We start from the raw sequence: 13,756 nt of genomic DNA, 5'->3' as shown, positions 1-13,756 counted from the left end.
CATTCAGACAGTTTTAAAATACATGTGATATTTTCTTTCTGTCAGGATAAGAAAGAGCTGGATGCCTCTTTAACTCTGGGACTGACCTTACGTGGGATTCAGATTTTTCAGGTTTGCTCTTTAGAACACTTATTTAGTGGAGAAAATGTATAAAATACAGCTTTTATATATTGTATAAATATTTTATTATTTATATTTTTGATTATAATTACTTTTTTTCTTAATATTTTTTTTCCAGAATGTGGGAACAGTCAGGCAACTCTTGTACGATTTTCCCTGGACCAATGTAGGAAAGCTGGTGTTTGTGGTCAGTATTACGGTGCTTTTTAGAGGCATGAATTTAAATGGATAGTTCACCCTAAAATAAAAAAACTGTCATCATTTACTTGCTCTAAACCAGTGTGAGGTTTTTTTTTTGTTCTGATGACCACAAAAGAAGATATTTTGAAGAATGCTAAACGCTGTTACCATTGACTTCCATAGCATTTGTTTTTTCCTACAATGGAAGTAAATGGTTGCAGGTTTACAACATTCTTTAAAATATCTTCTTTTGTGTTTGACAGAACAAAAAAAAAAACTCAAACCGGTATGAAACAAGTAAAGAATATGTATAATGGACAATTTTAGTTTTTGGGTGAACTATTTCTGTAAATGAACAGAAGTAATGTAATGTGTGTATTTATATAGCGCACTTATTGTGTATAGCCATACACCCAAAGCACTTCACAATCATGAGAGGGGTCTCTCCACACCACCACCAGTGTGCAGCATCCACTTGGATGATGCGACGGCAGCCACAGGACAACGGCGCCAGTGTGCTCACCACACACCAGCTACTGGTGGAGTGAAGAGACAGTGATAGAGTCAATTCGGTGGATAGGGATGATTGGGAGGCCATGATGGGTAAGGGCCAATGGAGGGGATTTGGCCAGGACACACGGGGGTTACACCCCTACTCTTTACGAGAAGTGCTATGGGATTTTTTATGACCACAGTTGAGCGCCCCCTGCTGGCCTCACTAACACCACTTCCAACAGCAGCCTAGTTTTCCCATGTGGTCTCCCATCCAGATACTGACCAGGATCAGCCCTGCTTAGCTTCAGTGAGTAACTGGTCTCAGGCTCCAGGGTGATATGGCTGTGTATAATTCTGTGTCATTGGGATTACTAGGGTTATAGGGTCTCATTTATGAAACATTTTCATAGAAAGCTTCCTAAAAGTGTATACCAGAATAAATTATTTGTTTTATTAATAATTATGACTCATATAATGACTTTAAATGGTTCAATTAAGTCAATATTTAGGTTAAATTTATTTACTTACCACTGCGCACATTCTCCCATAAACTTTACTTTTTATAAAGCACAACCTTTTTTGGGAAGTGACTTACTCACATTTCCGCCCCCGTTTAGTGTGTACACCACATTTATAAATGAGACCCATAGAGTTTTCAAAGGAATGAACTGTTGACCCCATGTTGTTTCCACAGGGTAAAAGGTTTGAGATTCTCCCTGATGGTTTGCCATCTGCCAGGAAGCTGATGTACTACACAGGCTGTCCTCTGCGCTCTCGACACCTCCTCCAGCTGCTCAGCAACAGCCATCGACTGTACATGAACCTGCAGCCTGTGCTCAAACAGGTGCGGCGGCTGGAAGAAAATGAAGGTATTTGGAGAATAGTCATAACATATTTGTTGTAACAGCTAATAATTGAAATAATGCACATGAGAGACGGTTAAGACCCATCTTTAAAGGAATAGTTCACCCATAAATGATGATTTCCCAATTATTTACACACCTTCAAGCCATCCTTGGTGTATATGACTTTCTTCTTTCAGACAGAAATAGAAATAATTAGAAATAATTATAAATCTGTTGTCAAACTAACCCACTTCTTGACACGGTGCATGATGCATTTGTAGTGAAAGTTCTGGCAATAGACACATTCTGTTTGAATCGCTTACCACAGAAGAATATCTTCTGACATTTTTCCACTTTCAGTTATTTACAAGCATGTAGTTGTCCTCATTTGTCTGCTCTCACCAAATTTTCTTCTATGAATGCGATTTACGTCATGTGTCGAGTCAGAAAGTCGAGAATGTGGATTTGGCAGCAGCCGGAAGTCTGTGATTTGTTTATACTTTCAAAAATATAAACATTTTTGTTACAAAAACACATCGGTCTGATTCATAAGATATGCGTCAACCCCCTGTCGGATTATAGGTTAGTTTTATGATTGATTTTTATATTTTTCAAAAATTAAAGCCACTACCCAACACCATTATACAGCATGAAAGAGCTATGGTAAAATTCAAAACTATTCTGACTGTGTTTGCTGGATGGTTCGTGGGTGAGAAAATCATGGGATAATTTTTATTTTTGGGTGAACTACTCCTTTAAATCAAGCAAGGTGTTAAAACTAGTGGTCACAATTTATATTATATGTCCTTAACTACTATGTACTAACATTAAAACCTTGAGTTTCCTGTAACCACATTGTTCTGAAACATTTACTGCTGAGTCAGTGTTATTTACTGTTATTGACATGCTATAATAGCCGTGTTCATCTGCAAATGGTTATCTGAGACGCGTCACATTTCAATAAAACTTACCTTAATCCATGTAGATGCCGTTTATTCATTCATTCGTTTTCTTTTCAGTTTCGTCCCTTTATTAATCTGGGGTTGCCACAGCGGAATGAACCGCCAACTTATCCAGCATATGTTTTACGCAGCGGATGCCCTTCCAGTTGAAACCCATCACTGGGAAACACCCATACACTCTAATTAACACATATACTATGGACAATTTGGCTAGCCCAATTCACCTATACCGCATGTCTTTGGACTGTGGAGGAAACCCACGCGAACATGGGGAGAACATGCAAACTCCGCACACAAATTCCAACTGGCTCAAACTAGCGACCTTCTTGCTGTGAGGCAACAGTGCTACCCGCTGCCACATGTAGATGCCATATAAAACCCAAATAATATCTTATGCATGTGCACTGTAAAATTGTGTAACCAGTGCTACTTAAATGTAAGATGTTAACATGTAATTGCAGTGCATCAACATGTATGTTATATATATTGAATTGTATCAGATGATTAAGTACACATTAGTTAAGTGCACCTGATATATTGGAGACAAAATAAACAAATAACCATCTATTAGTTGCATAATCACTCTAAAAAATACTCTAAGTGTTAGAATTGTGGATGAAACAGCTCATTTTAGTGCAGTTTTACAATTAAATACTATTGGGTTTTTCTATTCAAATGTCATTTAGTTCAATTTGTTACTTTCCATTGTAATTATTAATTAATTATTTAATTAATTAATTAATTAATTATTATTAATAATAATAATACTTAACTATGCAACTTATTGCTGACACAGAACACAGAGCATGAATGTTTCATGATTAAGCATTAGTTTAATTTGATGTGTTGGCTTTCATTTTGTGCAGTTATTTAAGAAATTTTCTTGTATTTCTGAGTGAAAATTATTATTATTTTTTAAACTTTTGCAATTTGTTTTGCTGACACATTCACTATGTGTACAAGTAAATTTTCTAATTAATTCAGAGCATAAATGTATAATGATTTGGCATGAAAATATCAACTAACAGCTTCACACACATGACACAATGAACCTTCGCTCTCTCTCGCTTTCTTTTTTTTTTTTTTGGTTGTACTACTACCATAACAACTGAACGACAACAACAACAAAAAAGAGAGAAAAGGTTCATGTTTCATGTTTTGCTTCACATAGGACTTGAAGCATATGGTTGACATTAATCTCTGTGTGTGTGTTCTCAGAAAAGAAGCAGTACCGGGAGTCGTATATCAGTGATGCTCTGGAGGCGGACATGGATCATTTGGAGCAGCGTTCACGTGCCAGCGGCAGCAGTGCGGGAAGCACATCGCGACCCAATCCCTTTTCACGGCACTCCACCACAAGTCATGGCAGCTCCCGCACATCCGGCGTCGACACAGACAGTTTCCGGACCCCTACAAACACACCCCACCGTCCGCTGAGGACACACTCGTCTTCCAACACCAGTCATGCCAGCACACACACGTCTGGCATCGAGAGCAGCAGCAAAGAGCACTGCCTGGATGAAGACGGTAGGAGACTCGTGCATGAATGTGTTACTTATTATATTGGTAATACCAGTATGAACAATAAATGCCATGTGATTTAAGTGTGTACATTCATCAAATCTTGTTGTGGTGATGTTTTAATGGACTGACTGGTTAGGGGTGCCAACTTATACATTTTTATAAGTTAAAAGTAAAAACCAATCTAATAAATATATAAAGTCAGTTCTACATACACTACCTGACAAAAGTCTTGTCGTCGATCACAGTTGTAAGTGGAAGAAGGTTGATTTTTCTGATGAATCATCACAAATACTACAGAAGACATATTGGAACCCGCATGGACTCAAGATTCTCACAGAATAGGCAGGATAGCGCTTCTCATACTTCAGCCTCCACATCAAAGTTCCTGAAAGCAAAGAAGGTCAAGGTGCTTCAGGATTGGCCAGCCCAGTCACTAGACATGAACATTATTGAGCATTTCCGGCGTAAGATGGAGGAAGCATTGAAGATGAATCCAATGAATCTTGATGAACTCTGGGAGTTCTGCAAGAACGCTTTCTTTGCCATTCCAGATGACTATTAATCAAAGTTATTTGAGTCATTACAGAGATGTATGGATGCAGTGCTCCAAGTTCATGAAAATCAAACACAATATACATTCTTTTTACACTACACCTTGACTTTATATTCTATACTGTACATTATTTATATTAAGTGACAAGACTTGTGTCTAAGCAAAGTCAGACCTTACTGTCCTAATTAAATCATTAAAAAAACTAAAGCATGATCATATTTTATTTTTGTAAAATAAGCATAATCTAGAGGCCTTTGCCTTTCATATAAGCCACTTCTGATACCAAGTGATCAACTAGAAGTCAAGTTATTATTTGTGGTTCCTAAAACTTGGATAGGCAACAAGACTTTTGTCTGGTAGTGTAGGATTCTCCTGAATAGAAAAGTAAATTTTCAGGCAGTAGCAATCAGCATTAAGAGTCTGTGTGTGTTTGTGTTTCTTTAGAGATCGAGATGTTGGTTGATGATCCTAAAAGTTGTGAAGATCTTGATGATTTAGAGCTCAGCCAGGAATTGTGCATCCACATCACAGAGGACATGCTGTCTGCACAGAACAACGGATGCTCCGGTAGGATTATATCATATTATTACAAAATAGAAATCAATAATATTTAATTTATTCATTCAATTGGTAAAAAGTGACAGAATTTGTTTAATGATAACAATGTGTTAATAAAAACGCTGCTCCTCTTAAAATCCTAATAATAGCTTGGGGATTGGATTTAGATTTCAAGGGAATTAAGGACTGGATTAATGATGTTGAAATATAGTATTATCACAGAAGTGTGTGTGTGTGTGTGTGTGTGTGTGTGTGTACAGTGGAAGTCATAATTATAAGCCCTCCTGTAAATTTCTTTTTTTTTTATATTTCCCAACTGATGTTTAACAGAGCAAGGAATTTTTCACAGAATTTCCTATAATATTTGTTCTTCTGGAGAAGGTTTTATTTGTTTTATTTCAGCTAGAATAAAAGCCAGACCATTTTCAGGTCTAGATTATTAGTACCCTTAAGCAGTTTTGTAGATTGTCTACAGAACAAACCATCGTTATGCAATGACTTGCCTAATTAACCATGTCAAGCCTTTAAATTGCACGTGTAAGCTGAATACTAGTATCTTGAAAAATATCTAGTAAAATATAATGCACTGTCATCATGGCAAAGATAAATAAATCAGTTATTAGAAATATTATTGTAATAAATTACTATTATTGTAATGTATGACATAATAAAATGTTCAATATTGTTACGTAGCAAAAAATAGATGTTTTGATGGGTGAAGTGTGCGTTTATTTATAGTGCCAAGATTAAAATACACAGCATACACCTTTAATTAGTGGGTTCAGGACAGGTGTATCCACCACGCCTGTTGCTGACAGGTGTGTAAATTAGCGCTGTTTCATCTGTGCAGACAGGGATTAGCACTGTAGCTTACCTTTTACTCCAAACTTAGAGTCTAGTACCACTATTTAAATTTGTAAAGGGATTTTCAAAGGTTGAGGAAATGATTGTAATACATTAAGATTTTTTTTCTACCTTAGCCTTCCTCTAGAATAATTAAATAGCTTGAAATTGGTCTTTTTAATGGTTTACAAAAATGCTTGTTGCTCTTTGCCTGTTAATAATGAACAGCAATCACCCTCGGGTCATCCAAGTAGATTTCTTTAGTCATAGAGAAATCAAGATTTTGGAGGAAAACATTCCAGGATTTTTCCTCCATTTAGTGCAAGTGTACATGGCCCTATGTGGACTGTTTTAATCGCCCAAAATTCATATTAAGCCAGCATTGGTATTTTTACTTATCAGTAACTTTCAAATATCTCATGAATGACTATTTTAATTGCGTGTTGCATTTTGTGTTTGCTCTCTCTTTTTCAGGGTTAGTGGTGAAGGAAGTCAGCTCCTCCACATCCAGCTCATCAGAGACTGTAGTGAGAATGAGAGGCCAGAGCATTGAATGTCTCCCTCAGGTGCACCTACACATATGCGCATGCACACACTTTATATCTGTTACATGACCACTGAAGTGAAAGCGAGGACATTTCGAGCTGTATCATTGTTTTTCCAGTAATGCTGTAATCTCTTTTAACAGCGCTGGCAACCCCACTTTTCTTAACAGTATTTGTTTAGGGCAGACTTACCCTACACCACACCGCATTGTCCTTTCTCATCTGTAAATTCATTTGAGAGTACAGCTCAACACTCTCCGAGATTTTATTGCTGTGTGTGCAACGTTTGTATGTTTATAACCACCATCGAGGATAGTGGGAGGATAGTCCCGAGACACTGGAATTGTTATTTTGGGGGTCGCAGGCTCAAAAGTTTGAGAACCCCTGATTTAAGAGATTAGTCAGGCAAGCAATGGTCAAAACAGGGGTAAACAGGAGAATACAGGAAATCCAAGAGCGTAGTCAAAAGCAGGCAAGCAAGCAAGCAAACAAACAACAACAACAACAACAGGAAGGATAAACAAAACTTGGGTCAAAACACAGAAGGGCAAGGCAAGAATGACGCTTAGAAATTTTACAAACAACAAGACTCTGCAAACATGTGTGTATGTGTGCTGTGTTTACAGTTTGGGTAATCAAAGCGGATCTGGGCCAGGTGTGTGAGTGCAGGGAATGATGGGATTCGTAGTTTATTTCATTGGAAGAATTGTAGTCCGGGTGATAGTGCAAGTTTTCCAGCGATCTGCAAGGCCTTGATCACTTCTGATTGTGACACAGATCCTCCTCCACAAAATCATTCTAATCAATGTAAAATGTTATAAGTTATATAACAGTTGTAAGTCATCTTGTGATATTATATTTATATCGCAATATATATCACAGACAAACTAAATATTGCAATGTCCAATATAGCGCAGCCCTAGTTTCTAATGTGTTTTGGTAAACATTGCATTAGGATTTATTGTTTTTTTACAGGTCACTAAATAAATGATCAGTAGAGGAGTCCAATAAAGCCAATGTAGTTCCATTAAAATTTCTATGATTGACTTTTATTATTTTTGTTTCTCAACAGTGTGGTTTCTGTGTTTTCATGCAGCTTTTTTAATTTCCCCTGTGCTGATGTTTGTTTTCTTGTCTCGTTTTATTAGACGGCGATGGGCAGGAAGGGTCAGAGCTCCACAGACCGGCACAGCCAATCACTGGATGATGTTCGCCTCTTCCAGAGGGACTGTCAGCAGTGGGCGGAGCTCTGCCAGGACACCGCACACAGCTATACATTCGGCTGCGAGCCAGACCTCGGAGGAACGGTCGGCTGTGGATATCAGGGACTTGCCGATCAGTGTGCTGGCATCCGGAATAACCAGCACGCATTCCCCATCAAGAGAACCAGCAAGTATTTCTCTCTGGATCTAGACCGAGAAGATCTGACCACCGGCCACCTGACCACAGAAGCAGAACCAGAATTTGTGGTGTAAGGCAGATAGAATTGTAAAAGTGCCCGAGAACAAATGAAGGGATGGGAAAATACGGAAATCGTGTGATTATCTGCTCACTCTTATGTCATTCCAGAGACCTTCCTAAATTTCTTTTTGTGGAACAGAAATTCTGATGGCTGTGCTGGTTGCATTTTTCAATGCTGTTACAATAAAAAAGGATGCAAAAGCTATCATAAACGTAATCTTGTGTGGCATCATCTTTAAAGATGTCAATTTATGACAAGCTTTAAAACATAACGAGTGTGTACTCGATGTACTATTTATGTGGATACAATTATATTCTTGTTTTATTAACATCTAAAAGCAATTTCAGCACAAAAGAATCTATAAAATCTTAAGTTATGAAGTTTGTGTGTCCATTATATATTTAAAATTGTTATCATTTACTTGCCACCTTGTTTTTTTCAGACATTAAGGCATTTTTGTCTGCAGAGCACAAAAAAAAATACATTTTTGAAGAATGTTGATTTCCAAATAGTTTGGTTACCATTGATTTCCTGTGTCTTTTTGTCCATCAAGTGGAAACCGAAACTCAAGTTGTCAACATTCCTCAAAGTATTTCTTTTTCTGTTCTACAGAGCAAAGACATGCAGGGTGAGCACATGATGACTGAATGAAATAGTTCTTCCAAAAACAAACATTACCTCATCCTTTACTTACATCCTTAACCAATGGAATTCCTGAAAGGCCGCAGCTCTGCATAGTTTAGCTCCAACCACCCCCTACTCGCACCTGCTTAATAGTCTTTAGTAGTCTTGAACACCTTGATTAGTTGGATCAGTTGTGTTTGATTAGGGTGGATTAGCAAAACTGTGCAGTGCTGCGGCTCTCCAGGAATCAAGTTTGAGACCTGTTTTAAACTTTTACAAGTTTTTTTCTCTATGAAAGTCAGTGGGTACCAACTACCTTCATCTTTCAAAATATCTGTATAAAGAAAGAAAGAAATCAAACAAAAAAGCTTTTGAACGAGCCAAGGATGAATAAATGATGGCAGATTTAATATTTTTGGGTAAACTATCCCATTGAATTTACATTTTTGAGTTGACTATACCTTTAAATTCAATATGGCATCAACTCTTGACTATTATTTCAAATCTTTTTTCATGATAAACTTTATATCGTTATTCAAATCCTTTAAAGCCATATAAGCACTTTTATGGATTTCAGGTGCTACTTAACACTGATATGATAGGTTTTATGAGAACACTTACACAAGTTCTAGTTACTATTTAATTGTAGTTTACAGAAAAGAGCAACAGGTACATGCTGCTAAATATCTCCTGTGTTCCACAAGGAAACAAGTCATACAGGTATGGATTTTGGAATGACATTACAGTGAATAAATGATGACAGAATCTTTCATTTTTGGTTGAACTATCCCTTTAAGGTCATTTAGTTTGCATCGGTATTAAAAAAAAAATCAAGGGAATTTGCATCATGAAAATGCTCAAAACCAAGAAAAAAGCTGCCTTACCAAAGTGTGTGTGTTTGTGTGTAAACCCTCAGTGCCTTGAATTCACTATGCAGTTTTTCTGAATATAAAACTAAAGTTTCTGCACTCCCTTGTACTTCCAGCAGCCTTGTCGACGAAACGCCCCAGTCCCGTCTCCAAGAATAACACTAAACCTAATGAGCTTTTTGGGATTGTGGTACTGAATCATGTGTGCATCATAATCAGAGGGCCTGGTGCCGGGTGTGTCGAAAGACTGATGGGAATTTCATTCTCTTGATGTAGAGACGTTTGCGCACAAACCGCCTAATCAAGGGGGGAAAAGAAAATCTAAATCAAGTCTTTCATAGGCTTCCCCAGTATCTTAATCTGTCTTTTGCCTTTATGTCAAACTGGAAGTTAATATTTCTTTATTATGTAGTTTTCTAAAGAATGACTGCTGCGTGTGTGTGTGTGTTTTAATGGTGTGTTGCCTGTCAGTATTAAGCTGTTAATGGGAGACAGTATTAGAAGCCTTATATAAAGGTTGCAACATTCTATTCTTTCATCTAAGCAAGAAAGCGTGTGCGCACTCCATTCAAAGGAAGGTAGACCCTAAACATGAAGTAGATGAGTGCAGTTTTGCTCTTCTTTGCATAGGTGCATGACTTTATTACCTGTAGATGTCCTGATCAGTCTTCACATTCATCCCTGCCCCTTTGAAAAGCAGCAGTGGGTTCGAAATGGCCGTCTTAACAGTAATTTTGGTTGCTGCTGGAGTTCATGGAGACTAAACGCTTGTGTCGGATGATAACCCATCATACTTGGGCTCCACGTACTGTTAACTCTTTGTCTGCAGCTAGACTTTGTCCTTTCTGTGAAAGGAATTCCCTATGTGAAAGTGAAATAATTATTTTCCCCAGTTCCTTTGCAGACCCATTCGACTCTGTACGCTCATGGAAGTGTATTCTGTGCCTTGCAGGTGCCAAAGTCCTCAAATGTTTGCAATAAAAGGTACCTTCATTTGTAATTGTGTTGTCTTTTTTTTTTTATTTAAACACGTTTTGAGACTTGAGATCTTGTGTTAAATCAGCAGCAATTGGTAACTTTTTGATTTGGTGGCTAATTTGTATTTATTCAGTCTTTTTTGTTGTTGTTATACATTTTAGTTGAACTTTAGCACATTCCTCAATGGGGGGTAGGTGGTAGGTTTGGGGTCACGTTTTTCTTTACTCTCATAGCTTTTCATTCGAAGGAAATCATATGAATTAGCCACTTTTCTAACAATATACTATTTAAGTAGTCCGATATTTCAGTTACAAATTTTTTTCTATTCATTTTAATGCAAAAATTGTTCAGATAATTTAATCAATCTCTGTAATTTCAGTTTCCATTAACCACTTTTTCAAGTCACTTTTTTTTAAAGGTACAATTCTTTAAGCTCAATAAATTAATAGTTAGTTAGGTAGTGGTTGGGTTTAGGTCTTGGGTAGGAATAAGATCATACTTTAAAAGTATTAAAGCGCTCTAATGTTGGCTTTTTACAAGATCAGGTCTCCAGAATGTGTCTGTGAAGTTTAAGGTTAAAATACCCATCAGATCATTTATTTTACCCTGTTAAAAAGGTACATTTCTTGGTCGGGTGTAATTGTAGCTGTTTTGGCCCCTGTGCCTTGAAATGAAAATGAGATGGCTCTCCCCACCCACTCTTTTGCTCTTTAACTGTCAGGATAAATGCAGAAAATGACAGACCGCAACTGGATGAAATGATGACACAATGAAACGGAGACCCAGAGTCACAAATACCACTGTAAGATTAATGAGCAACACACAAATGCTGTTACAACATTCACATAAACAAAAGCAACACACTCATGTATTAACGTGTTATGCTGTTTTTTTTTCATCAACTTGTGGAAAATGTGACAAGATACCGACCATATAGGTAACTTCAAAGATACATTATAGCTAATTACTGTAATTAAACAGGATGTGTAATTAAACATCCACTTCACGGGACTCCTCTTGTGTGATTGAGGCATTCTTGTTTAGAGTTGTGCACTATGCAGCTGTGCTGGCTTCATTTGTGAATTATGTAGCTCAAAAAGGATTTCAAAATCCTATAAAAAAATACCAAGTGTAGCGCTACTATTGCTTGAAGTGCAGTTGGATCACAGATAGTTGTAACAGATCTTTTAATCCCAGTTTCTTTGCAAAATCCTGTCTTGTGGAATAGTTTAACATGCGTTAATACTGAGACATGGTATTCCGCACGTCAATCAATATCAGTTGGGTGGGGGAAACCACACTGCTTTGTCACATTGCTCTGGCTCTTCAAATGGCTGGGATTTAAATCCTGTTTGAACATGAAGAAATAAAATAATAACTTGTATTTATATCACTCCATCATGACTGTGGACAGAGGCATGGCTAAATGTACTGGGGCCCTTAGAATTGTCTTATACCTACACAATTCTGTCCAAACAGCTTCCAAAAGTTGATTTTGCATCATAGGTGCCCTTTAATAATCAGTCAATATCTTAATAATAAGAAGGTAATAAGCCAATAGTTAATAGTGGGAATTTGTACTTAAAATCTTAAGGAAAGTTATTTAAATGCAAATAATGGCACAGTAAGTATAGAGGAAAAAGCTTTATGCCATTTAAAGTGCTTAATGGATTATTAGATAAATGTAATAGAAATGTATGTTACAATGTTATTGTTGTCATGATTGTAGTAGTTTACCAGTAGTTTATAAATAACAGAGGTGGCTCACATTTTGATTTCCAGGTCTCTTCAGAGCCATCATATTTCTTTACGTGTAAACTGATAAAGAGACAGAAAACAGCGCTCCGCCAAGGTTGGGAACGTCTTCTCAAGGCCTCTCTGTTCTAGAGACACAAAACATTTGGAGATTATCATCTTCCAGGAATTCAGACCTTGGAAAGAGGCAGAGAAATATTTACAAGCTAAGAATAATAGATTGCAAAAACGCTGCTGACTAGAAAATAAGAATATTCCAGCTCTATCTTTTTCACAGATATTAAATTGATGTTTTTCTTTTTTCCAGCAGAGGGCGACATATATCATAAAGTCGCTCAAACGACAAACAGTGAGCCCTGTTTTATACTGCAGTCCACCTGTGTGTGTTTTCTCATTTAATAAATTTACATTGCTGCAAAATGAACAATTTATCGATGAAGATTGATGAATTTTCTGTTGTCTTGCCTTGTAGGGCTATTTGGGTTTTTTTTTGTACTAGAATTTTATTTTATTATGATGGCAAAACCCCAGGTAGCAAATAATTCTGGCTCAGATTTGGCATAAATCTGGTACAGCAGACATTCATCCAGCGCTGTCATACAGCATGTGAGCTAAACATGGCCCTAGTTTAGCAGAGGTGGCACCGTCTTTAAGGTGGCGCACAATACTTGGCCCAGATGTTAAAACGATTATGTATGTAGGCCATGTAAGTTTGGCCTGTTTTAACCCACATTTAAAATACATTTTTATTGTTTTCAAATAAAGAAAAATTCAATCAGCTCACTTTGAGAAAAAGCACGCTCATAGCACGCCTAAAGTGCAATGATTCATGGGTTTATCAATTTCATTGCAGTCGTGACACACCAACATATCTGGCCCAGTTCAAGCTCAGTTATGGGTTATTAACTTGGCTGAGACTTGGCTCAGATATGGTCCGTGTTTGGAAGCCAGACTTTGTCCAGTCATGTACTATAATTCACTGCGGAGTGTGGGCCAAGCAAAATCTGATTGTGTGGGCCAGAGATATTTTGCTATGCGGGACATTAATGATGTTGTATTTCTAATGTTAAATAAATGTAATGCTTATAACACAGGTCTACTGTTGATTAGCTCCTATCCATGTGTGTTGTGGGGACCAAATGTTCTCACAAGTAAAGCATGACCCACATGGCTAAATTTCTCTGGCCCACACGATCAGCTTTTGCTGGCCCACATGCCGCAGTGAATTACGGTACATGACTGGACCAAGTCTGGCTTCCAGACAAGGGTCAAACATGGACCATACAGTATCTGCGTCAAGTCTCAACCAAGGTAATAACACATAACTGGGTCTAAACTGGGCCAGATAGGCTGGTGTGTCACAATTGCAATAAAATTGATAAACCTATGAAGCATTGTGCTTTAAGCACACTATGGGCATGCTTGATTGGTAGAATTTTTTTG

At 37.4% G+C, this 13,756-nt stretch overlaps 1 protein-coding gene across 1 annotated transcript in view; it reads left to right on the top strand.

Annotated features, from left to right (window-relative positions):
- frmd6 (FERM domain containing 6) overlaps window positions 1-10,580 on the top strand; it is a 33,882-nt gene extending 23,302 nt beyond the window's left edge. Inside the window, exons 8-14 of the mRNA XM_056470735.1 lie at window positions 46-111; window positions 239-307; window positions 1,490-1,664; window positions 3,821-4,129; window positions 5,124-5,246; window positions 6,555-6,646; window positions 7,774-10,580. Of these exons, the coding sequence (XP_056326710.1) occupies window positions 46-111; window positions 239-307; window positions 1,490-1,664; window positions 3,821-4,129; window positions 5,124-5,246; window positions 6,555-6,646; window positions 7,774-8,100 (1,161 nt within the window). The 3' untranslated portion in view covers window positions 8,101-10,580. The remainder of the gene's footprint in view (window positions 1-45; window positions 112-238; window positions 308-1,489; window positions 1,665-3,820; window positions 4,130-5,123; window positions 5,247-6,554; window positions 6,647-7,773) is intronic.
- The last annotated feature ends 3,176 nt before the right edge of the window (window positions 10,581-13,756 follow it).

This window comes from Danio aesculapii, chromosome 13 (genome assembly GCF_903798145.1).
Source record: "Danio aesculapii chromosome 13, fDanAes4.1, whole genome shotgun sequence".
NCBI classification, from domain to species: domain Eukaryota; kingdom Metazoa; phylum Chordata; class Actinopteri; order Cypriniformes; family Danionidae; genus Danio; species Danio aesculapii.
Note: the sequence above shows the minus strand (reverse complement) of the source record. Positions and strands in the feature narration are given on the sequence as shown.